We start from the raw sequence: 24,571 nt of genomic DNA, 5'->3' as shown, positions 1-24,571 counted from the left end.
TGCCATTGCTACCCCCACTGCATTAATTGGCTCAATTGCAAATGACATGTTCAACTAAGGCACAGCATCTTACGAGCATCTCGTATATAAGCCAGCATTATGAAATCATGATGAAATGACTTCCTGATGAACCTTTCTGGAGCATTCTATTTTTGTCCTCATTAGGTCAGCAACGGACGTTATTACATATGAGTAGTATAGTGAGAGCAGATCTACACACACTAGGCGGAGCTTAGGGAGCAGGAAGTGACATCACATCAGGATCTGTTTGATTGACAGTTGGGGGGCGGAGCTAGGCGGTGTTGAGTCATGGTGTGAGTCATGGCGATCTGTGTGATTCGTGGTGCGAGTGAGTAATGGTGTGAGTTGGTTGGTGACGTCGCGGTGGTGGTGTCGGTGGCCGAGTGGTGAGTCGGGCCGCGAGACGATTCGCGGTTGTATTTGGGATTATCGGATTTCGTTGGCGTCCGGTAGAGGTCGCTCTTCCGTGCCGTTTCGGGGATTGACGGAGAGCTCGGTGGTGACGGGTTGACGGACGGTGGCGGATGGATTTCGAGATCGTCGGAGCTTGTATGTATTTTCTTTTTTCCGATCCCGAATGAGAATGATGTGTCCGCGAACGAATATTCATTTTGATTGTAAACTTCATAAATTCTGAAATTATCTATCGCCTCTAAGTCTTCATCAGGATTAAAACTTTTCAGAATTGACGGAGCATGCAATCTGAAGGAATTCAGAGAGAAATTAAAACAAAGATTATAAACTCTGTATATCAAGACAGTAATGAGTTAAGGAAATGATATTATGATTAAATTTTATATAGTTTATTTGATGATATATCATAGGGATTTAAACTTACTATCAATGGATATGTTATTGAATAAAAGTTTTGTATATAAAAATGCTAAAACATAATATAAAAAAGACTATTGAATTTCATTCAATCCCAATTTTCTTCTTCTTCTTTCATTGTCGAATGAGAATGAACTGTCTACAATCAAAACAGACATTATTTTTAGTGAGATATAGTAAAAGTAAGACATACAATCAGATTAGATCATTCATTCAAACTAAAAATCAAATATAATGTAATACTTACTGAAGAAGAAGAAGATCCATCCTTTTTCTGAATGGAATCTTCCTGTTGAGATACGGGAGCCTGCAATTGCAATGATTACAGTCAGGATGGTTTACTATATCCTTGCTGAGATAGTAGACTCTACATTCACAATGGACTCCAACTTAAATTGTAAATTTCAATTGCATTAGTCATCGAATCATAGAATGATATGCAAGATGTAATGCAGACAGAATAGGATATGCAATCAGCTAGAGTAGGACATACAGACAATAAGAAAAACAAATATGTTACATCACATAGTCAGACTAGGACACACAGACAGAGGAGGATATTCAGTTAAAATAATCTGTTTTAATCTGAGTAGGGATATAACATACACTTTGCTAAGATATTGGAGTTTGCAATTGCAATGAATACAATCAGCCTAGAACACATAGTTACTACTCAGAAGAGAAGATTCATTGTATCATTCCTACATAACATCTAGATTGAATTTGTAGTACTTACTGTAAACCGTAATCTTTCGTTGAGATCTTGATAGAACTTTTCACGTAAGAGAAATCGACAAGCTTTTCGCTTCCGAACGCTTATTTCCATTCCATGAGAGCAGTAACCCCATCGCTTCACACATTTATCTACACAATGTAACCGTTCTTGAAATTTCCTTTTTCTGTTGTCTCTGGTACTCATTGTGAAGTTATGAACTGAATTGAAAAGGCATATTCGCTCGAAGGATTTATAACAAGTAGAAGTGTTGTCGCGGTTCAATAATTTTGTGATCTAATGATATATATAAACAGTTTTCGCGAAATTCACTTTCGCGAAATTCAATTTCGCGAAAGTTGACTATATAATATATATGTGTAATTTCGCGAAATCCAATTTCGCGAAATCCAATTTCGCGAAATTCACTTTCGCGAAATTCAATTTCGCGAAAGTTGACTATATAATATATATGTGTAATTTCGCGAAATCCAATTTCGCGAAATCTAATTTCGCGAAATTCACTTTCGCGAAATTCACTTTCGCGAAAGTTGACTATATAATATATATAATGTGTAATTTCGCGAAATCTAATTTCGCGAAATTCACTTTCGCGAAATTCAATTTCGCGAAAATCTGTTTACTATTTTCGCTTCATTAATTCCTTTGGACACACCCATCATTCTTCAATTCACTATATAAGCGTTGCATAATCTGATGGAATATTCTGCCTCATTAACCATCTCTTGATACCTACTTATATTTGAGAATTTGGGTCGATCGAGTGTTGATACCATAAGGCTTGTATGCTTCAGCTAGAATTCTGTTAGCCGGCTACTCGCGATTAAGTTCGTTGAGTGTCGCTGTTTTCAGGGGCTGTTGTATGGACAAGCGCCTTGGCATTCGACTTGATTGTTTTCCTAGGTTTACCTATGGAATTCTCCTGTTTGGTTTGGCTTAACCATTCCATAACAGTTTCTCGACCAGTAAATAGATGAAGATGATGAACTAGTAAAGGGGCATACATGGATTAATACGTGGATTATTTTGAGGATAGCTCCAACTCAGTGTGAGTATATCAATATATAAAACTTATATCAAAAAGTAAATAATATTCGGTTGTATTTGTTACCAACTTTATTTCGATATAAAGTATATATGTATATTCAATTGTAAAATATAGAAAAAAAAAATTTATGTCAGATCTTCTAGTAATTTAACAATTTGGGAAGTTCCTTGAATATGTACATTGTCAACACCTTCATTTTCTTCGTTATTAAGACTTTTACTAATTTTTTTTTTTTCATTCTAATCATATCTATCTAGTATAGTTTTTCGAACTACATGATCTCGTGTATCTGTTTCAGAAATTTTTAGCATAACTGTTAGAAAATCTTCTATTGAACATCCTCTGCTCCAAAATATTGCAAAGAGAAGACAGTAATCTCCACATGTTGTTGAAATAATTGTTTCCAATGAAACAACCTTGTTGCCAATGACGTGCAACTAAATTTTTGGTTCAACAATTCCATTTCTAATTATTTTTTCAAAAACGGTAAAACCAGACCGTTATCGTCATGACAATAAGAAACACACCGAGTTTGTTCAACGCAAAGAAAAGCGTCAGGAATTTTGTGAGAGTAAGAGTTGCTAAACAATTTTACACCTATCTTGTGGAGAATTTTGTTCTGAATAAGATACATTTAAAAGTAAAACGATATATGTTTTCATTTTTTGAGATATTGCTTAAATACTAACGGTATATCGGATTTTTTAGAAAATCCGTTTGAATTAACTTGGGCAGAATAATCGTTTGGTCAACAATTAACGTGGTAGCGAAAGAGTTAATATACAAGTGAGCAGTGATTATAAATGTATATATAATAATAAAATGTGAGTAAGATAAAAGCTACTGAAGATACAATAAACAAAGCTAGGATTGTGCTAGTCCATGTTGATATACAAGGGAGCAGTGATTATAAATATATATATATAATAAATCGTGAGTAAGATAAAAGCTACTGAAGATACAATAATCAAAGCAGGATTGTACTAGTCTATGTTGATGTACAAGTGGGCAATGATTATAAATGTATATATAATAATAAAATGAGAGTAAGATAAAAGCTACTGAAGATACAATAAACAAAGCTAGGACTGTACTAGTCCATATTAATATACAAGTGAGCAGTGATTATAATTATATATAATAATAAAATGAGAGTGAGTAATGTGAGTATATATAATAATACATTTTATTATTATATATAATTATAATCACTGCTCACTTGTATATTAACATGGACTAGCACAGTCCTAGCTTTGTTTATTGTATCTTCAGTAGCTTTTATCTTACTCACATTTTATTATTATATATACATTTATAATCATTGCTCACTTGTACACCAACATAGACTAGTACAATCCTAGTTTTTGTTTATTGTATCTTCAGTAGCTTTTATCTTACTCACATTTTATTATTATATATATTTATAATCACTGCTCCCTTGTATATCATCATGGACTAGTACAATCCTAGCTTTGATTGTATCTTCAGTAGCTTTTATCTTACTCACATTTTATTATTATATATACATTTATAATCATTGCTCACTTGTATATCAGCATGGCCTAGCACAATCCTAGTTTTGCTTATTGTATCTTGAGTAGATTTTATCTTACTCACATTTTATTATTATATATACATTTATAATCACTGCTCACTTGTATATTAACATGGCCTAGCACAATCCTAACTTTGTTTATTGTATCTTCAGTAGCTTTTATCTTACTCACATTTTATTATATATACATTTAAAATCATTGCTCACTTGTACATCAACAGGGTTTAGCACAATCCTAGCTTTGTTTTATTGTATCTTCAGTATCTTTTATCTTACTCACGTTTTATTATTATATATTCATTTATATTCGCTGCTCACTTGTATATTAACAAAGACTAGCACAATCCTAGCTCTGTTTATTGTATCTTCAGTAACTTTTATCTTACTCACATTTTATTATTATATATACATTTATAATCACTGCTCACTTGTATATTAACACGGACTAGCACAATCCTAGCTTTGTTTATTCTATCTTGAGTAGCTTTTATCTTACTCACATTTTATTATTATATATACATTTATAATCACTGCTCACTTGTACATTAACATGAACTAGCACAACCCTAGCTTTTATCTTACTCACATTTTATTATTATATATACATTTATAATCATTGCTCACTTGTATATCAACATGGCCTAGCACAATCCTAGTTTTGCTTATTGTATCTTTAGTAGTTTTATCTTACTCACATTTTAATATTATATACATTTATAATCACTGCTCACTTGTATATCAACATGGACTAGCACAATCCTAGCTTTGTTTATTGTATCTTCAGTAGCTTTTATCAATTATTCTAAAGTGCTGTAAAAGATCATCAGGAGTGTTAATAAAGTACTAAGAATAAGTATGTGTACAATTATTATAAAGTGCTGTAAGAGAACATCAGGAGTATTAATAAAGTACAGAGAATAAGTATATGTACAATTATTATTAAGTGCTGTAAAAGATCATCAAGAGTGTTAATAAAGTACAGAGAATAAGTATATGTACAATTATTATAAAGTGCTGTCAGAGATCATCAGGATTGTTAATAAAGTACAGAGAATAAGTATATGTACAATTATTATAAAGTGTAGTAAGAGATCATCAGGAGTGTTATTAAAGTACAGGTAATAAGTATATGTACAATTATTATAAAGTTCTGTAAGAGTTCATCAAGAGTGTTAATAAAGTACAGAGAATAAGTATATGTACAATTATTATAAAGTGCTGTAAGAGATCATCAAGAGTGTTAATAAAGTACTGAGAATAAGTATATGTACAATTATTATAAAGTGCTGTAAGAGATCATCAGGTGTGGTAAAAAAGTACAGATAATAAGTATGTGTACAATTATTATAAACTGTAGTAAAAGACCATCAAGAGTGTTAATAAAATACAGAGAATAAGTATATGTACAATTATTATAAAGTGCTGTAAGAGATCATCAAGAGTGTTAATAAAGTACTGAGAATAAGTATATATACAATTATTATAAAGTGCTGTAAGAGATCATCAGGTGTGGTAAAAAAGTACAGATAATAAGTATGTGGACAATTATTATAAAGTGTAGTAAAAGACCATCAAGAGTGTTAATAAAATACAGAGAATAAGTATGTGTACAATTATTATAAAGTGTAGTAAGAGATCATCAAGAGTGTTAATAAAGTACAGAGAATAAGTATGTGTATAATTATTCTAAAGTGCTGTAAAAGATCATCAGGAGTGTTAATAAAGTACTGAGAATAAGTATGTGTACAATTATTATAAAGTGTTGTAAGAGAACATCAAGAGTATTAATAAAGTACAGAGAATAAGTATATGTACAATTATTATAAAGTGCTGTAAGAGATCATCAAGAGTGTTAATAAAGTACTGAGAATAAGTATATATACAATTATTATAAAGTGCTGTAAGAGATCATCAGGTGTGGTAAAAAAGTACAGATAATAAGTATGTGGACAATTATTATAAAGTGTAGTAAAAGACCATCAAGAGTGTTAATAAAATACAGAGAATAAGTATGTGTACAATTATTATAAAGTGTAGTAAGAGATCATCAAGAGTGTTAATAAAGTACAGAGAATAAGTATGTGTATAATTATTCTAAAGTGCTGTAAAAGATCATCAGGAGTGTTAATAAAGTACTGAGAATAAGTATGTGTACAATTATTATAAAGTGTTGTAAGAGAACATCAGGAGTATTAATAAAGTACAGAGAATAAGTATATGTACAATTATTATAAAGTGCTGTAAGAGATCATCAAGAGTGTTAATAAAGTACAGAGAATAAGTATATGTACAATTATTATAAAGTGCTGTCAGAGATCATCAGGATTGTTAATAAAGTACAGAGAATAAGTATATGTACAATTATTATAAAGTGTAGTAAGAGATCATCAGGAGTGTTATTAAAGTACAGATAATAAGTATATGTACAATTATTATAAAGTGCTGTAAGAGTTCATCAAGAGTGTTAATAAAGTACAGATATTAAGTATATGTACAATTATTATAAAGTGCTGTAAGAGATCATCAAGAGTGTTAATAAAGTACAGAGAATAAGTATATGTACAATTATTATAAAGTGTTGTAAGAGATCATCAGGTGTGTTAACAAAGTACAGATAATAAGTATATGTACAATTATTATAAAGTGCTGTAAGAGTTCATCAAGAGTGTTAATAAAGTACAGATATTAAGTATATGTACAATTATTATAAAGTGCTGTAAGAGATCATCAAGAGTGTTAATAAAGTACTGAGAATAAGTATATGTACAATTATTATAAAGTGCTGTAAGAGATCATCAGGAGTGTTAATAAAGTACTGAGAATAAGTATATGTACAATTATTATAAAGTGTAGTAAGAGATCATCAAGAGTGTTAATAAAGTACAGAGAATAAGTATATGTACAATTATTATAAAGTGTATTAAGAGATCATCAAGAGTGTTAATAAAGTACAGAGAATAAGTATATGTACAATTATTATAAAGTGCTGTAAGAGATCATCAGGAGTGTTAATAAAGTACAGAGAATAAGTATATGTACAATTATTATAAAGTACTGTAAGAGATCATCAAGAGTGTTAATAAAGTACTGAGAATAAGTATATGTACAATTATTATAAAGTGCTGTAAGAGATCATCAGGAGTGTTAATAAAGTACTGAGAATAAGTATATGTACAATTATTATAAAGTGTAGTAAGAGATCATCAAGAGTGTTAATAAAGTACAGAGAATAAGTATATGTACAATTATTATAAAGTGTATTAAGAGATCATCAGGAGTGTTAATAAAGTACTGAGAATAAGTATGTGTACAATTATTATAAAGTGCTGTAAGAGATCATCAAGAGTGTTAATAAAGTACAGAGAATAAGTATATGTACAATTATTATAAAGTACTGTAAGAGATCATTAGGAGTGTTAATAAAGTACTGAGAATAAGTATGTGTACAATTATTATAAAGTGCTGTAAGAGATCATCAAGAGTGTTAATAAAGTACTGAGAATAAGTATATGTACAATTATTATAAAGTGCTGTAAGAGATCATCAGGTGTGGTAAAAAAGTACAGAGAATAAGTATGTGTACAATTATTATAAAGTGTAGTAAAAGTCCATCAAGAGTGTTAATAAAATACAGAGAATAAGTATGTGTACAATTATTATAAAGTGTAGTAAGAGATCATCAAGAGTGTTAATAAAGTACAGAGAATAAGTATGTGTACAATTATTCTAAAGTGGTGTAATAGATCATCAGGTGTGGTAAAAAAGTACAGAGAATAAGTATGTGTACAATTATTATAAAGTGTAGTAAAAGACCATCAAGAGTGTTAATAAAATACAGAGAATAAGTATGTGTACAATTATTATAAAGTGCTGTAAAAGATCATCAAGAGTGTTAATAAAGTACTGAGAATAAGTATGTGTACAATTATTATAAAGTGCTGTAAGAGATCATCAAGAGTGTTAATAAAGTACTGAGAATAAGTATGTGTACAATTATTATAAAGTGCTGTAAGAGATCATCAAGAGTGTTAATAAAGTACAGAGAATAAGTATATGTACAATTATTATAAAGTACTGTAAGAGATCATTAGGAGTGTTAATAAAGTACTGAGAATAAGTATGTGTACAATTATTATAAAGTGCTGTAAGAGATCATCAAGAGTGTTAATAAAGTACTGAGAATAAGTATATGTACAATTATTATAAAGTGCTGTAAGAGATCATCAAGAGTGTTAATAAAGTACTGAGAATAAGTATATGTACAATTATTATAAAGTGCTGTAAGAGATCATCAGGTGTGGTAAAAAAGTACAGAGAATAAGTATGTGTACAATTATTATAAAGTGTAGTAAAAGTCCATCAAGAGTGTTAATAAAATACAGAGAATAAGTATGTGTACAATTATTATAAAGTGTAGTAAGAGATCATCAAGAGTGTTAATAAAGTACAGAGAATAAGTATGTGTACAATTATTCTAAAGTGCTGTAAAAGATCATCAGGAGTGTTAATAAAGTACTGAGAATAAGTATGTGTACAATTATTATAAAGTGCTGTAAGAGATCATCAGGAGTATTAATAAAGTACAGAGAATAAGTATATGTACAATTATTATAAAGTGCTGTAAAAGATCATCAAGAGTGTTAATAAAGTACAGAGAATAAGTATATGTACAATTATTATAAAGTGCTGTCAGAGATCATCAGGAGTGTTAATAAAGTACAGAGAATAAGTATATGTACAATTATTATAAAGTGTAGTAAGAGATCATCAGGAGTGTTATTAAAATACAGATAATAAGTATATGTACATCTAATCTGATTGTATGTCTTACTTTTACTATATCTCACTAAAAATAATGTATGTTTTGATTGTAGACAGTTCATTCTCATTCGACAATGAAAGAAGAAGAAGAAAATTGGGATTGAATGAAATTCAATAGTCTTTTTTATATTATGTTTTAGCATTTTTATATACAAAACTTTTATTCAATAACATATCCATTGATAGTAAGTTTAAATCCCTATGATATATCATCAAATAAACTATATAAAATTAAATCATAATATCATTTCCTTAACTCATTACTGTCTTGATATACAGAGTTTATAATCTTTGTTTAATTTCTCTCTGAATTCCTTCAGATTGCATGCTCCGTCAATTCTGAAAAGTTTTAATCCTGATGAAGACTTAGAGTTCATGTAAATCTCACTTCGATCCAATATCATGAGAGCTGGTGTCAACCATTGAAATGATGAGGGAATGTTATACTTTTGAGGTTCGATGATCGAACATAATACCACACGCTCTCCCTTACGTTCAACGAAGAATTGCAACGCAATCTCACAATTGTCATTTTCTTCAGACTTATTTGCTTGTATTACTTCTAACGAAGCTGGAATATCCAAAACTTTTAGATCAATCCATTTCCATGGTTCTTGCATTTCCTCGGTTTTAAAAACTGTTGCAATAGGTGACGTAATTTTCTCATCTCCTTCCATATAATTTTCCTTGGATTCGAATAACCGCTTTACTACCGAACTTTTTCTTGATGATCTTCGTAATGACGTAGTTCTGTTCAATCTAGACTTGGTTGGTCTTCTATACTCTCTTTGTTTCATATTCAATTGGGAAGTTCTTTCAGAAATAATGTCGATATTCATACTATTGGAAGTTGACTCCTCAGAAGCTCCAGTAACAATCAACACTAACTAATAATACTTCATCAATTTATACATTATCTTTAAAAAAGTAGTGGAACCATAACAGCGATGGATAATTTCAGAATTTATGAAGTTTACAATCAAAATGAATATTCGTTCGCGGACACATCATTCTCATTCGGGATCGGAAAAAAGAAAATACATACAAGCTCCGACGATCTCGAAATCCATCCGCCACCGTCCGTCAACCCGTCGCCACCGAGCTCTCCGTCAATCCCCGAAACGGCACGGAAGAGCGACCTCTACCGGACGCCAACGAAATCCGATAATCCCAAATACAACCGCGAATCGTCTCGCGGCCCGACTCACCACTCGGCCACCGACACCACCACCGCGACGTCACCAACCAACTCACACCATTACTCACTCGCACCACGAATCACGCAGATCGCCATGACTCACACCATGACTCAACACCGCCTAGCTCCGCCCCCCAACTGTCAATCAAACAGATCCTGATGTGATGTCACTTCCTGCTCCCTAAGCTCCGCCTAGTGTGTGTAGATCTGCTCTCACTATACTACTCATATGTACATCAGAAAAGCTACATGTACATGATGTCATGAATTATGACTCATGATGCATGTGTAGGCTATATATAACACAGTAATAGTGCACTTTTAGATAAGCCTAATATGTCACAATGTATGTAGTTTTGTACAGTATATTATAAGGATATTTTTATATACGCCAAAAGAATTTGAATTTTCACAGATTTGAAAGAGCCGCAACAAAATTTGCAAAAGCTGCATGCGGCTCTAGAGCCGCACTTTGCCCAGCCCTGATACAAAAGATCTATAAAAGGCTACAGCTTTAATGACTCAGCCTCTCTCTCCTTTCCGAAGGCTTGCTTAGGTGCTCTCCCCTCTGCCTGCTGAAGAATCTCTTTTTCTCCGCCTACGAAGCTTCTTTCTTCTTCATCAGCTGAGCCTCCTCTACGCCATTATCTCAACTGCCAAAACTCTTAACCTATGGACTGTCACGACTCTCGTTTGACTGTCAAGACTTACAGCCGTACAGGACTGAGCAAACAAGCATGGATGACCGTCCGAGTAAGGACGTATCTTTCATTAGCTATTTTAACCTTTTGTCATTAATATTATTGCTTTAGAATTTGGTTAGTTGTGTATTTTAATTGTTAGACTTGAAAATATGAAAATAAAAAAATAAAAAGTAACTTTTACTGGTAAATATGAGTATTGCTTACAACAGCGTAACACCTTTATCAGTACCTGAACCAGTAATAATAACATTAGTTCCCACAAGCTAAGCAAAACTGCACTAACTAAACATAGTCAAAATAGAATAAGATGACAAAGCAGATTCAACACTTATGTTGTGTGGATTCAGATTACTGATGCTTAACATAATTTTTACACATCCACCTATAACAGCCTGCTTCCTCACCTTGCTTATTTGAGAGAATCATATGACCACATTGTGTTATGCATGATTATCATTTTTAGCTTTTGAGTTGCTAAAATAATTTTAGATAGTTTTAAATAGCCTAGTTCTGTTGCCTCTGTTTAATCAAAATCATAAGCTTCATTTTAACAAAGCAGTAAAACTGTTGAGGAGTTGTCACCTTTACACACACTGTGCGGAAACAACTCAAATAGCATTTGCTGGCCCTGATCAGAGCCAACTAGCAGCGTCGAACGGCGAAATTCTAGCCGTAGTTCTATCGTAAAGTTTTTACTTTGAGGAGACATTTATGGCACCCCTCAATTTCTACATTATCCAGGTACGACTGAACAAGTTCATTGTCAACTCATTGCCTGTAAGATTCGGACGCCTGCATCTTTTCTTATCTTTACTGGTATGTAAGTATTTAATTCACCGTTAAAGAGCTAGCCATTGCTTATGCCATTAAAATTGGCCTAATGTTATTTCATGCAACTATTTGAGTCAAATCTACTAGAGTATTTCTAGTTTGAAGCATTCTTTCTTTAAAACCTAGAACAACATTTCGGTGATCTCATCAAAACTTCTTGCAGTGATCCATATGCAATCCTTGTGGTTTGCCAAAAAGGTTGAAAAAGATATCACTTGTAGTTGTAAAATACTTTAGTTAAGTACGCAGCACTGAGCTTTGCTATCAAGAGAGCTGGAATGATAAAATAATCTTGCAATGCCGTTCGGAAATTCCACTTAGCAGATTTTATGGTCCTCTGTTGATATTAGCTCTTGTTAATACATGTATAATTTATTTAAAGGTTAAAAAAACTAAGTGAGGTCAGCTTTAAACTACATGTACATGATCACACGACTAATTAATGATTCTTTGATACAACGATCTGATGTTCGGTATCGGTTGCAACATTGTCAAGTATGCCCTACAGTTATAGTATTACAATTGCGACATTGCCAGACAAATCTTGTGGTAAAACTTTTTCCATGATATCATTATTGATTTAGAGTTAGTTTTTGGTTGTCTTGCAGCAAGACCTTGGCTGTTTAATAGAATAATAACATATTTGTCTTGTTACTCCATCATTTTCTAGTTTCGTTATTTTCATTTGTCCAAAAACATATTATCATTGTGACCCTTTTTTGTGATAGGTGTGTTATTTGTGTTGGTGGATCAAAAGTGATTATAAGAAAAAGTCTACCATTGTCATGCGCAAGTACTTGGGCAAATACTGCTGTTCTTTGCAAGTAATGTGTTACGCATAGACCTATTAACTATACTTATAATTAATAGGTCTATGAGGTTACGCGTTGTTTTTTCTGATTCTGATTCTGATTAAAAAGAGTCTCGAGACCTCAAAAGGAGGAAGTGGAGACCGTTTGCATAGATTGTATAAGAATAAAAATTTATCTATTTGAACAAGTGAATTTAAAACATCAATTAATAAAACCTTCCTGTTCTAATGATCTCCCAATCTAATATCCCGAGAAGTTCGTGGAATGAAGCTGTTAAAATATGTGTTTGTGTTGCAGGCGATTGCCTTTGGAGCGTTAGACCGAGATGATCTGGTGTCATACTGGTGTGGTTGGGACATTAAAAAATTAAAACTTTCAATTAGCGCTGAGTGTGTGCTATTAGATAAAATGTTTATTAAAAGGTTGAGTCTTGCTCGTTTTCTTCTGATCTCTAAAACTTCCAACTGGATATTCTCTCGAGCTTCCGTTACGCTAGCAACTCCTTTCAAATTACATATAAATCTCACGGCTCTTCTTTGTATAAATTCAATTTGAGATATGTGTTTGACTAAAAAAGGGTCCCAGACCTCACAAGCGTACTCCAAGGCGGGTCTACATAAAGTCAAATATGCGATTTTCTTTACTTTATTAGGAGCATTAAAAAGAACCCGTTTTATCATTCCCAAGGTTTGTAATGCTTTGGTACAAATCGATGTTATATGGTGGTCCCAGCTCAATGTATTTGTAATAATCACGCCCAAATATTTAAAGCTATCCACAACTTCCAGATTGGTATTATAAAGGTTGTACTCAGCTGGGACGCCAGAGTCTGACGTGAAATTAAAATTTACAATTTGACACTTTGTTACATTAAAAATCATTTTGGACTCAGAGGCCCAATTTTCCAAGGCAGTGAGGTCAGACTGAAAATTTATGCAATCATGGTGATTATCAATTCGACTGTACAGAAGAGCGTCATCAGCAAACAGTCTGATGGTGGAGTGTTTTAAAACTGATCCGACCTTGTCAATATATATTAAAAAGAGTGTGGGCCCCAAAACGGAGCCCTGCGGCACTCCAGAGTGGACTTTTAAGGGTGCTGATGCATGACCGTTTATAATAACTTTTTGAAATCGGTTGCTTAAAAAATTTTGAATCCAATAAACAATCGAATGATGGACCCCAGCACCTAAAAGTTTAACTATAAGCAGAGAATGTGATACCTTATCAAAGGCCTTCGAAAAATCAAGAACTGCAGCGTGTATTTGCTGATTTTCATTATTTGCATCCATAAGATCATGGACAACAGTGACCAGTTGAGTGGTACACGACAGTCCATGCCTAAAGCCGTGCTGATGCGAGGAAAGATTTAGGCTCTTATTGATATAGCTCAAAATGATGTGTTCAAGCATCTTGCACGCTATTGATGTTAGTGAGACAGGGCGATAATTTCCGGCGAGAGTCTTATCGCCTTTTTTATAAACTGGTGTGACATTGGCTAATTTCCATGCAGAAGGTAAACTTCCGGTATTTAAAGAGTATTGGTAAACCAGTGTGAGCATTGCTGACACTGTGCTGACGTCAACCATGAAGTCCTCTTTTCTTAAGCCGTCGGGCCCAGGGGCTTTGCCCTTTACAAGACCTACGATCATTTTCTCCACGCCCTCACAAGTGACTATTATTGGACTGGTGCTGGTATCCGGTAAATCGTATTCAGGAAAAATACAATTTTTATTAACATAAAAATTGTTAATAATTTTATGTTCACGCCAAATAACCAATCAATGTTTAACATGATTTGGTATTACATGTTTACTATTTTACTGGCGATTAAACTAATCTAACTACATGAAACTAGCAACTCCGCTAAACTATACTATTACCAAAGCGTAAATTGGTGTATTAATCTACCTCTGAGATTTCATTGTATTTTACATCAATTTTAGCAATGGACACTATAGATAAGCTTGCTCATCTGCTTAAAACCCAAGCTTGGAGAGATAGATTTCTCAGGATCATAGGATTCGCTTGCCAGTTGGTTGCTGCACGACTCCAGGGGCGCAAGCTAGCTGTTAGATTTTCTCTATTTGGTACGGCTGTTAGTAGGACACGTGCCTTTACACGCTTTTTAGATGACATTCCAATGCTGCAGACAACTTTAGGCTATGGTCTCGGAACAGAGGTAGGGTATGATATGCCATGTAGTTTTATTTATTTTTTAAGCAAAAAATCTTGTTGTTTTCGACATTTTTCATTTTAAAAGTCACAAAAGGTTTTCCTTTTTTGCTGGTCCATCATTCATAGTTCCTGCATGTCTTCCTTTACTGCATCCATACATTTTTTCTTGTGTCTTTCCTATTTCCCTGACTCTGGCTGTTCTATCTGAACATACTTTTTTGTGTTTTTCATCTCTTCAAGGTAAGACAATATCATTTCTATCACTTAAAAAATCAGCATACCATAATTTATTTGTACCAAATATAGATAAGCTACCCAGAATTTTGCCTTGTTATGGTTTCCTTTTGTTTCACCATTTTTCAACCACCATCATGTTTGGATCATACCTAATCACACTACCTGGATGATTGACATATCGAAATGGAGTGTTGGGTTATCTGAGGGGGTACACTTTCTAAGCTAGTAGAGAGCACTTATGCACACCTTTAGTGAAACCTTCACACGGTGTAGTCGATTGATGAATGATCTTTTTTATGATTTTAACTGACATTATGTAGATAACTTGTGTTTGTTATCCCCTAATATTGTCAAACATTTTCTTGCTAATCTTGCTAGCAAGATAACTTCAAAATAGATACGAATTTTGGCTTATTACTCAGTTATGGTTTTTCAGTGTTTCTCCACCTTAAAGGTTTACTTGCAACAAAATTCACATTACAGTTATTTGGTATCAAAAGATAAACCATGTCTTGCTCTGCTGTGTTGTAGGTGCAAAATATGTGGAAATGTGATTACAAGCTCTTAAAAGCTCAAAAATGAACAGTTAATCGTCGCCATCACGAAACCGCCGTAGATTGGAATTAGTTTATTTCTCTGATGTAGTCAATCCATTTGGTTATTGTTTTGACACATGATGTTCTCACGTGAATTGAAAGGCCAATAAAAGGTTCAATATAAAACTTCTCTTAGCACTAGTTTTTGACAAACACTTCGAGGTTATACCGGAAAGCCCGTATAAAATATAGATGCTTGCTACTTTACAGTTTTGTTTTGGCTTGGTCTAATCGTCTAGCTGTAATCTGATCATGTGACCCATACTTCCTGCCAAACAGCGTGAATAATTTATGCAGCATTTTTCGACCATCACAGATTACCAACAGGCTCGGATGTTTATCAGAGGATGATATGCACTCCTTCGAACTAAGGTTAAAAAATTAAACAAGTTTTCCAGTGGGTTTTAAGATATCCGTGCTCAAAATGACAGCATTACAATGGTGATGAAATAGACGCATAACGACAATAGACATGGTTTTATTAAATGCATGAAGTATATTTGTGAATATATTCTGACGAATGAGATTGCATTAAAGTGTAAACAAGTCATCTTGTTCATCTACGTTCCATTTGAGCCGTTTTGGAAAGGGATTTTAATCTACGACAGTTTTGTGATTGCGGCGATCAACTGTTCGTTTTTGAACTTTTAAGAGCTTGTAATCACATTTCCACATATTTTGCACTTACAACACAGCAGAGCAAGACATGGTTTATCTTTTGATACCAAATAACTGTAATGTGAATTTTGTTGCAAGTCAACCTTTATTGTTGCAATTCTTCAAAACAGTTTGTAGAACGTCAAACTTTACTTGTTAATGCCATGTATTAATAATGCCATGCTTTAGTGAAACACTCTTTTCATTATCGCTATTTTTATTCTAAACTCATGTAAATGATTTACTGGCCAGATTATTTATATAAAGAGTAATATTCAGATAATTAGAACTATTATCCTGCTAAGTGTGCGTAATGCTTTTATTATCCAGATAACAACACTAAAATAGTAGCCTAGTTTAGCGCATATGACAAAATCATTTTAATTTTTCTTTTAGGATGAACCGATGTTACAAAGAATCTTAAAAGTTCTAGGCAACCTTAGCTCGCAACTGTTTTTTCCAGTAGAACACATAGCCATGTTCTGTCAGATAGGAGCTTTACCTGAAAGCAAATATCTTCTATGGGTGGGTCGTGCAACCACCCTCTGGGCAGTCTCACTCAGTCTAGCATTAATACGGTTTGTATACATAACACAATAATGTTGAGCGATCAACCGCATGCAAGTCTACAAATTTTCATTTGTAGCTACATCAAATCGTTCATCAGCATTGCTTTCTCATTGCAGTCGTTCCACGCGTGTATGACAAAGGATGCTAAGTAGTTGGTTTCATATGTCGGATAGTGAAAGTATTAAAATGGGTCACTGCTGATGCTCATATACTTCTGTCTAAGTCACAGCTGGTAAGGGGAAGAGGGGTGTTGTTGAACAGTTAAAGGTCATGTTAAGGTGAAACAATTTGTTTACGCTATGTTGTTATGCAGCATCTTTTACATGGAATCACTAAACTTTAGGTCATTTTAAACATCAGTTTCTTTGTAACTATCTAAAATATGCATAATTAGCCATGGCTTGAAAGCATTAATTGTTTGATAGTGTGGAAAAAGAATTGTGCATTAATATTATGTAGGGCAGCTTACCGATAAATCAATGGCGTTGAAACTTTGAATATGGAACCGTCGTGCAAAAACAGATAGCTCAGTTTCTCCGCCATTCTATGGAATAAAGCTAAACTGTTGTTGAGGTAAAGGGCTACCTTTTTTGTTTGTTTTTTTCGTAATATCGCTGTTTTAATTAGTTCGTCTATCTCTAAAAAGTAAACAAATTTATCCATATATGGGCGGAGTTCATTTTTCAAGGTCAAATCTCGCATTAGTTCTGATAAACTGTTCCTGAACGAATGTACCACTGAGATGTTTACCAGTAGTGTATCTTTATTCCAGAAATAGTTTGTGATTGGTTGAAGCATTTAGGAATTTGGTCAAGTATTTTGTAAACAATAGCGGCAATTCTTTTTATTCATCATCAAACGTCTGATCTAAACTAGTTATTTTTTCGACTGTGACAAAACATTCTTATACATTTTAGTTACAAAAAAGTTTCTTAATAACATGCTTCATGAATTTGCTGATTCTACATAAAAGCCACTCTGCTTAACAATGTATGTTCCCAGATTGTTTAACCTGAACATACATCAACAATGCTTTAAGCTTACCATAATAACATTTCTTAAAATATTCTACTAGGTTTACGTTGGAAACCATCTTTTTAGGAACTGGTTTTATTATTGAATCTAATAATTTTCTAACTTGTCAATGAGCAATCAAAACTCCTTGAAATATGCATCATAGATGAATTGGCTTTCTAGTTTTTGATTTATCTATCTTGCATCACTTCTGTAGAACCTTTATTTTTTACAAACTGGAGTGATTGCACTTTTTTATGCCCATTTTGGCATCAATTGCGAAGAAAATAGTCCCCAGGAAACTTGCTTGTTACTTGCAAGATTTTGCTATGCGTTTGCAGTAACAGCTAAGGTAGATTTTGAGCCTGACAGATGGAAGATTTTAGGCGTTTTACACATTTGACTTTGAAGACCTGCTGCAAATTTAGTTTAATGGCTTGTTCAAGGTCTTTAGCAGAGATATTTATAGAGCTTTGAAAAATGACTCAATTCATTTCAATTCTCATCAAAATATTAATAATTCAATTCCTTATTCTTTTGCATCATATGTCGATAAAAGTCGATTCAATTCGCAATTAATTGCAAAAACATTACGATTCAATTCTTACTTATTTAGCTAGCTTAACTTAAATGACTATTCAATTCCTCAAAATAAACAAAATCAATTCTTACAAAATTGACCTATGACGATATCATAATAACAATAACCCACAATCACTAATTTAGCTACATACATTTGCTCAGTCTATTGACTGTATAGCAAATATCAATTATTTCGCTAGGGGTTTCATTGCTTTCTCAGGTAGAATTGAGTCATGGCTACTATTTTTTGCTGGCATACATTTGATATTGCTGTAAAAACAGAGTTTCTGTCATACAACTTCAATTTAAAGTTTTTTACAATCAGCAAAAAGATTTGCAAAATTATTAATGCATTTTAAAAACAAAAGGAATGTTTAATATTTTCGTAGTTTAGCGGAACCGGTTACAAAAGAAAAACACTATCGTTTTTGCAGTTTGATCAAAATTTAGACACACATCTGATATAGAAATGTAGTAGCCAAAATATCATCGCTTGAAGGATTTTCCTGTTTACAATATTTCTTTCATTTATCTAAAACCAGAAATAAAAAAATTGAACTCATGATTTTATGCTGCTTCATGAGCAAAGTAACAACTTTGCAACTGGTTGGTTTTTGGCTCGGAGATAACCTCACTTCTTAAATTTACTGCGGCAAAGTTTTGAGTGGATCTGATAATTTTGCGATGCTTGATTGTTGTTTTTGTATAGGTACAAAGGCAGGTCGTTATAAAAGCTTTTTGGTAGCACGAATGATATTCATGAACAGCTATAAGGCTTATTAATAAGCTTATTGTCAGTGCGTAGTAGTAATGGCAATCATTTTATTACCCATGTCACGCCTGGCATTCATCTCATTTTCACTGAAATGGGTCAAATCTCAAACCATTTTCTCTTTATATCAGTTATATCTATAACATAGCGTTCTCTAAAGATGAACTTGCACCAAGTTTTAGTAGATTTTATCAGAAATTATCAGTATTTTTCTATGATTTGCAATGGTTTTTTATGTTATTAATCTGATTGCCAGGATGTTTCAAGTTTAAAATTTGAATTTCAGAGAGACACGTTGATGGGAAAATGCTGCAACGAGGGGCTTGAAAAACTTTGTCTTCTAGATAGCAAGGCGGAAAAACCATAAGGCAGGGGCGCTGTAACCTGGGTGTCCACTGTACATGGCTCTTTGAGCCGTTTTGGCCCTGATGCTTATCTTTAATGTCACTCGGCAGCAAAGCTGAAAAGTTCTATAAAAGATTTTGCTCTTCACAACATGTTATGAGCGGAATTATTGCAGCTGCCATTGTTGTAGTGGTCCAGGTTTTCAATTACTAAATTGCATCACCTTGCGCTGCCATATCAGACAATAACCTTGCTATATTTATATTTTCTAGAAATATTTTGGCTATATACAAGCTGAGCAAAGACAAGTCAAGGCTGTCTAAGTCATCAAGGTATGCCTAATAGTTACAATATACTTTAACCTTTTCTCTAAGGTCAGCAATCGTCATCACAGTTAATTATATTCACTCTTGACTTCCTAGGAGTTGAGCTGCTGTTAAAAGAGGTGTGACCACTCCAAAGTTTATTTATTTCATGATCATGGTTGCTGAGTCGACAGCTTCATGCTAATTAAGAGTAATTTATCCTGAAATAATTTATAATAATTTGAAATGCTCACACACGGGTGCTATTGTAAAATCCGGTGTACGAAGTTTGGTAAAATCGTTTTGGTAAGTTTCGTAATATCCTGTTTTTTACGTTTACCTGCCTTCTTAAGTCAACCATTTTCTCTGGCTCAAATCATTTAAATGGAATAGTTCAGCCGGTATCAGACGCGGACGATGCATAACTGATGAAAAGGCATCGCAAAATGTCATCAGCGAAAATGCCCATGCGTTTTTGGTGCCGCTGGCAAAACAAAAATTAACAAAAGAACGAGAGAAGACATTTCTAGTTCAGACCACGGGACTCGAAAAACAACATTTCATTATCGTATCGCTACACAAATCTAAGCATGACAAAGTTATTACAGCACAGTTTTTAACTTTCTCTTGGCAAACCTTTAAATGATATCATTCCTTACTGGTTTATTTTATATGTATGGGAGGTGTAGCTGGAAAAGTTTATGTGTTTAGTGAAAACATTTCTGAACATACACATTTATTTCAATCTGAAATAATATGCTCTTTGAATGTCTCTTAATTGCCCATCACTTTTGTGCATGAACAAGAGTAGAGCGAGGTCAATAACAAGCACATACTATTATTGAGACTGTTATGTATGTGACGGTCAACCACCCTAACTAAAAACTATGTGCTTAGCAATACATTGGTTTTTATATGAAAGGTTTTATCGACTTTTCTTAAAATACTTGCCATGACCTAAATCCTGCTATTGAGGTTAATGTTAGTATTTGAAGGCTAAATTTAATTTCCTTAGGTAGGCAATGCTGTCGTATCAAAGTCATGTGTCGCTGTTTGTATTATGGGCCATATTAAGTTAAAAATGCAATGCTTTGAAAGCCAGCAATGTTTTTAATGCTCAATTTTCACTACTAATTTTACTAAATTTTCATATTTGAAAAAAGAAAAGTTTAAACTTCCCATATTGATCATATATGAAAACGGCTCAATTTTTTCAGCTTTGCTTGTGTATTCGATCAAATTATTACACAGGCAGTATTCAAATATGTCATCAGAAAAATTTGAATGTTCCAGTTGTCAAGCCAGACCAAGGGAGGCAAATCTAAATATAGTTTTAACATGAATTAGATAGTGAAAGCTATTACTTAGTTTTTCAAACTCTGGTGGAATGCCTTCAAATACCATCAAACCATAACAATCTGTGAAGAGATGGTCCTATTAGCCGCTACAATTTAGAAGTTGGTTGATGCCAGCTTGATTTCAATAGCTCTTCATTTTTCTTGGGATCATCACTCAAGTCTTTCTCAGCTATTTCTATCTGCCATATTCTGTAGATGTTTTCTCTGGACTTGCCTGATTTTTACTGTCAAATGATAAGTTGGGTCTTGACTAATGCTCAATGGTTAAGACTCAACTTTTATGGTTTAGTAATGTTCTACTAACTACTGTGTGCATACTTACTGCACGTGTATATCATGTATTATTCAGTCGATTTTTTTTCACGTAAATAGAATAGCATATCCAATAATGATTCTTGGTGGGATTTAAAGGGGCATAATTTCAATTTTAACTTTTTTGCATTAGTCTTAAACATATCGTTGCATAAAATGTTCCGCTTATACTGCAGACTTTCTGGTGCTCTGTATAGTGTGAAGAATAACGTGCAATTTCTACAACCACTTTGCAGCAGGTATCTGAAGAATTGGAATGATTATTAAAATTACACAGTTTTTCCAGTCTTCTGTGAGGTTGCAAAACTCCAATATGACAAAAATACTCATACTCCAATACAAAAATGTCATTCAAATGATTTTTCAAGTGTCTTCCGTAAGAAATCCTTTTTATCGCTCCTAAATGCCTTTGTTACCAGTTTGTCCTTCAAAGTACTCAAGTGTATTCTATTGCAGTGATAGGAGAGGGATGAAGGTAGTCGATGCACAGTTGAGGCTTCAGACATTAACTGTAATTAAGGACTTGTGTGATTTTGCTAACGCCATCAACTTTCTGCCTTACTCGATTCTATGGAATCAGAAATTGTCTCCTACACAAAGTGCTGCATTCGGAGTTGTGGCTTCCGCTCTTAATATGCTTATTCTTAGCATGAATTAGCCTGCGACTTTTATATTATTTTTCATCATATCTGAAGTAATTTTTATTCATGGAATGTGTTGATGCAGAAATGTGTTTGCTAGTGAATTTCATAGCAACCATTTTAGGTCAAATTTAATTTGCCATTTCAAACTAATTTTATAGTTTTTCAAAAAGGTTCTACCTGAAATAGAAGTATTCCTTTGAGGATAACTGCAGAGTACAAACATACTAACAAAACTGGTGCTAGTTTTTATGCAGTTAAATTATTTCTAGTGAGGAAGTTCATTGATATGATTTTCTAGCTCTCACACTAATTACATTATGTATGATTTGAATATTGCTTGCAGAAGTAACCATGTCTACTATATCATTCCTATATTATCCATAGCAGTGATTTTTGCTGTACACTATTCAGGCTTGATTTCTTTCCTGTGACTCATATGAATGAATGAATGCTGGTCCATGTGCAAGTTATTATAGAGTTTTCATGCATTATGGCATTGCAGTTCAATTCTCAAATACAGTATAGATTTATTAGATGCCAACTTATTGCAATTATATGAAGTCATATAAACACACTGTATATAGAAAGTATAGTGCATGAAAGTAGGGGAGGTTTAAGACTCCCCTTAATAGCCTTTTACTAGTTGACATCAAAAAACACCTGCCATTGATACAAAAAAACTTGTGAAAAAGTTTGTTTCAGGCCTTTTTTAGGCTCTACACTACTCTACACAGTGGCTCAGGTAAACTCTATAGAAGAATTGAGTTCAATAAGATTTACCAAATTAGGATTTGATAATGCGAAATTTAAGCACCCTTCTAAAGCATTTGTTTACAAAAAACTTAATTAAAATGAGATCCGAGTTTACCGTAAACCTTTATTTGAACACCATGGTGATTTATTTTTTAACCCTTTTCTTATAGTGGCGCTTCATTAGAGATGACATTCAAATAAAGGGTGGTGTTGCGTTTTTTAAACCCTTGTCAGCATAGCCTGTTGTGACATATTACTATGAGAGTATTTGCTCCTACATACAACGGCTTTGACATTCAAAATAAATAGTGGTTGATTTAGTTTGTATATGGGAAGCTGACTATTACAACTTCTTTTACTTAGCACTAAAATATTTATCGCTGATACATACGCTAGTGACATCATTTACCATACTTTACATTTTAGACCTTTTAAATCCTTGACAATTTGTAAAATATATTATTTGCTCAAAATATACAAGTAATTGAGTTGCCTATATAGTGCAGTGATTCAACTGTTTCTTGTTCTCCAAAATACAATCTGCTAAAAGTCTATTGCATTTACTTAGACCGGCTAAGCAATATGTTCTCATAACTATGAACTGAAGTGGAAAAAGGTGCATCAATGGCTAAAACAACAAACATAACAAACTCAATAAAAAACTAAGACACTTTGTTTAACTTTACATTACTGCAGCGAGCTCGTATGACAGCCTCAGATCGGTACGGAAAAGCCTGTTTTAATTCTCGAATTTTTTCTTTTGTCGATAAAGTGTCGTTAGCATAAATTTCTGCAAATTTATCTTTCTCATCTTGTGTCCATTTCCTTTTAATTCCTGCAAAAGTAATACAAGATTGATCAATAACATCATTTCTCAAAACTTTACTAATATATAGAACATGAGATGACTAATAATATACTGAGTATTTAGCAATGGTTAATAGTTTAAAAAAAGTCATCTTCCGATCCTACTAAAAACAGCTCATTGATGAATTGGCCAGTCAGTGTTGAAAAAGACACACATGGAATCATTAACTGCGATTTATGGCCAGAATCTAATCTCTGCATAATAAAATAGATCATACAAAAAGAAACAAAACTACCTATGGCATCCTGGGTAAACCTAAAAGCCAATAGATAATAACAGAATGTACTGCTGCCCGTAATGAGGTTTTCCAATTTTCCAAAGGTCCGTGATTTATCTATCATCTCACTATAGAGTGGAATCGATCACAAAAAAAGAATATTCTGGTCTCATTGTTCCCGTCATTAAACCAACACTGTATACTGTTAACTTCTCTAATATTACAGGTAAAATACTAGTGGAGAAACTGAAAAATCTAGACACCTTTTCTCACAGTGAACAGATGTTAACCATTCCCACAGAAGATCTAGTGAAGTATCCTAATGAGCAAATACAAACAAAGTGCATCGACAAACTTCTAGCTCGTCTTATTCCAATTACAGTCAAACATGGATAACTCGTCCACGGGTAGCTCAAACACATGGTTAACTCGAACGGTTTCTTTGGTCCGTTCCCACATAATGATAAATTGCTATAGATAACTCGAACTCGACACTGTTAACTCGAACTGTCTTTTGCCCAACGGCTACCGAAACGGTTGTTATCGCTTTAGAAAATCACTTTGTTCCAAGCCATAGAGGTAAACCTCAACTTTTCATAATTCATAAGC

At 33.3% G+C, this 24,571-nt stretch overlaps 2 protein-coding genes across 3 annotated transcripts in view; one reads left to right on the top strand and one right to left on the bottom strand.

Moving 5' to 3' along the window:
• Positions 1–22,638, top strand: part of LOC137399514 (peroxisomal membrane protein 11C-like) — a 34,139-nt gene extending 11,501 nt beyond the window's left edge. Inside the window, exons 2-6 of one of the 2 annotated variants that reach the window (XM_068085660.1) lie at positions 11,653–11,727; positions 14,501–14,736; positions 16,619–16,800; positions 19,778–19,837; positions 21,937–22,638. In XM_068085660.1, coding sequence (XP_067941761.1) covers positions 14,503–14,736; positions 16,619–16,800; positions 19,778–19,837; positions 21,937–22,138 — 678 coding nt within the window. In that variant the 5' untranslated portion in view covers positions 11,653–11,727; positions 14,501–14,502 and the 3' untranslated portion in view covers positions 22,139–22,638. Of the gene's footprint in view, positions 1–11,652; positions 11,728–14,500; positions 14,737–16,618; positions 16,801–19,777; positions 19,838–21,936 lie in introns of those variants that run through there. The other variant, XM_068085662.1, reaches the window with a different exon arrangement.
• Position 22,639: 1 nt separating this feature from the next.
• LOC137399513 (uncharacterized) overlaps positions 22,640–24,571 on the bottom strand; it is a 45,629-nt gene continuing 43,697 nt past the window's right edge. Inside the window, exon 9 of the mRNA XM_068085659.1 lies at positions 22,640–23,712. Coding sequence (XP_067941760.1) covers positions 23,540–23,712 — 173 coding nt within the window. The 3' untranslated portion in view covers positions 22,640–23,539. The remainder of the gene's footprint in view (positions 23,713–24,571) is intronic.

Source organism: Watersipora subatra, chromosome 7, assembly GCF_963576615.1.
Source record: "Watersipora subatra chromosome 7, tzWatSuba1.1, whole genome shotgun sequence".
In the NCBI taxonomy this organism is placed as follows: domain Eukaryota; kingdom Metazoa; phylum Bryozoa; class Gymnolaemata; order Cheilostomatida; family Watersiporidae; genus Watersipora; species Watersipora subatra.
Note: the sequence above shows the minus strand (reverse complement) of the source record. Positions and strands in the feature narration are given on the sequence as shown.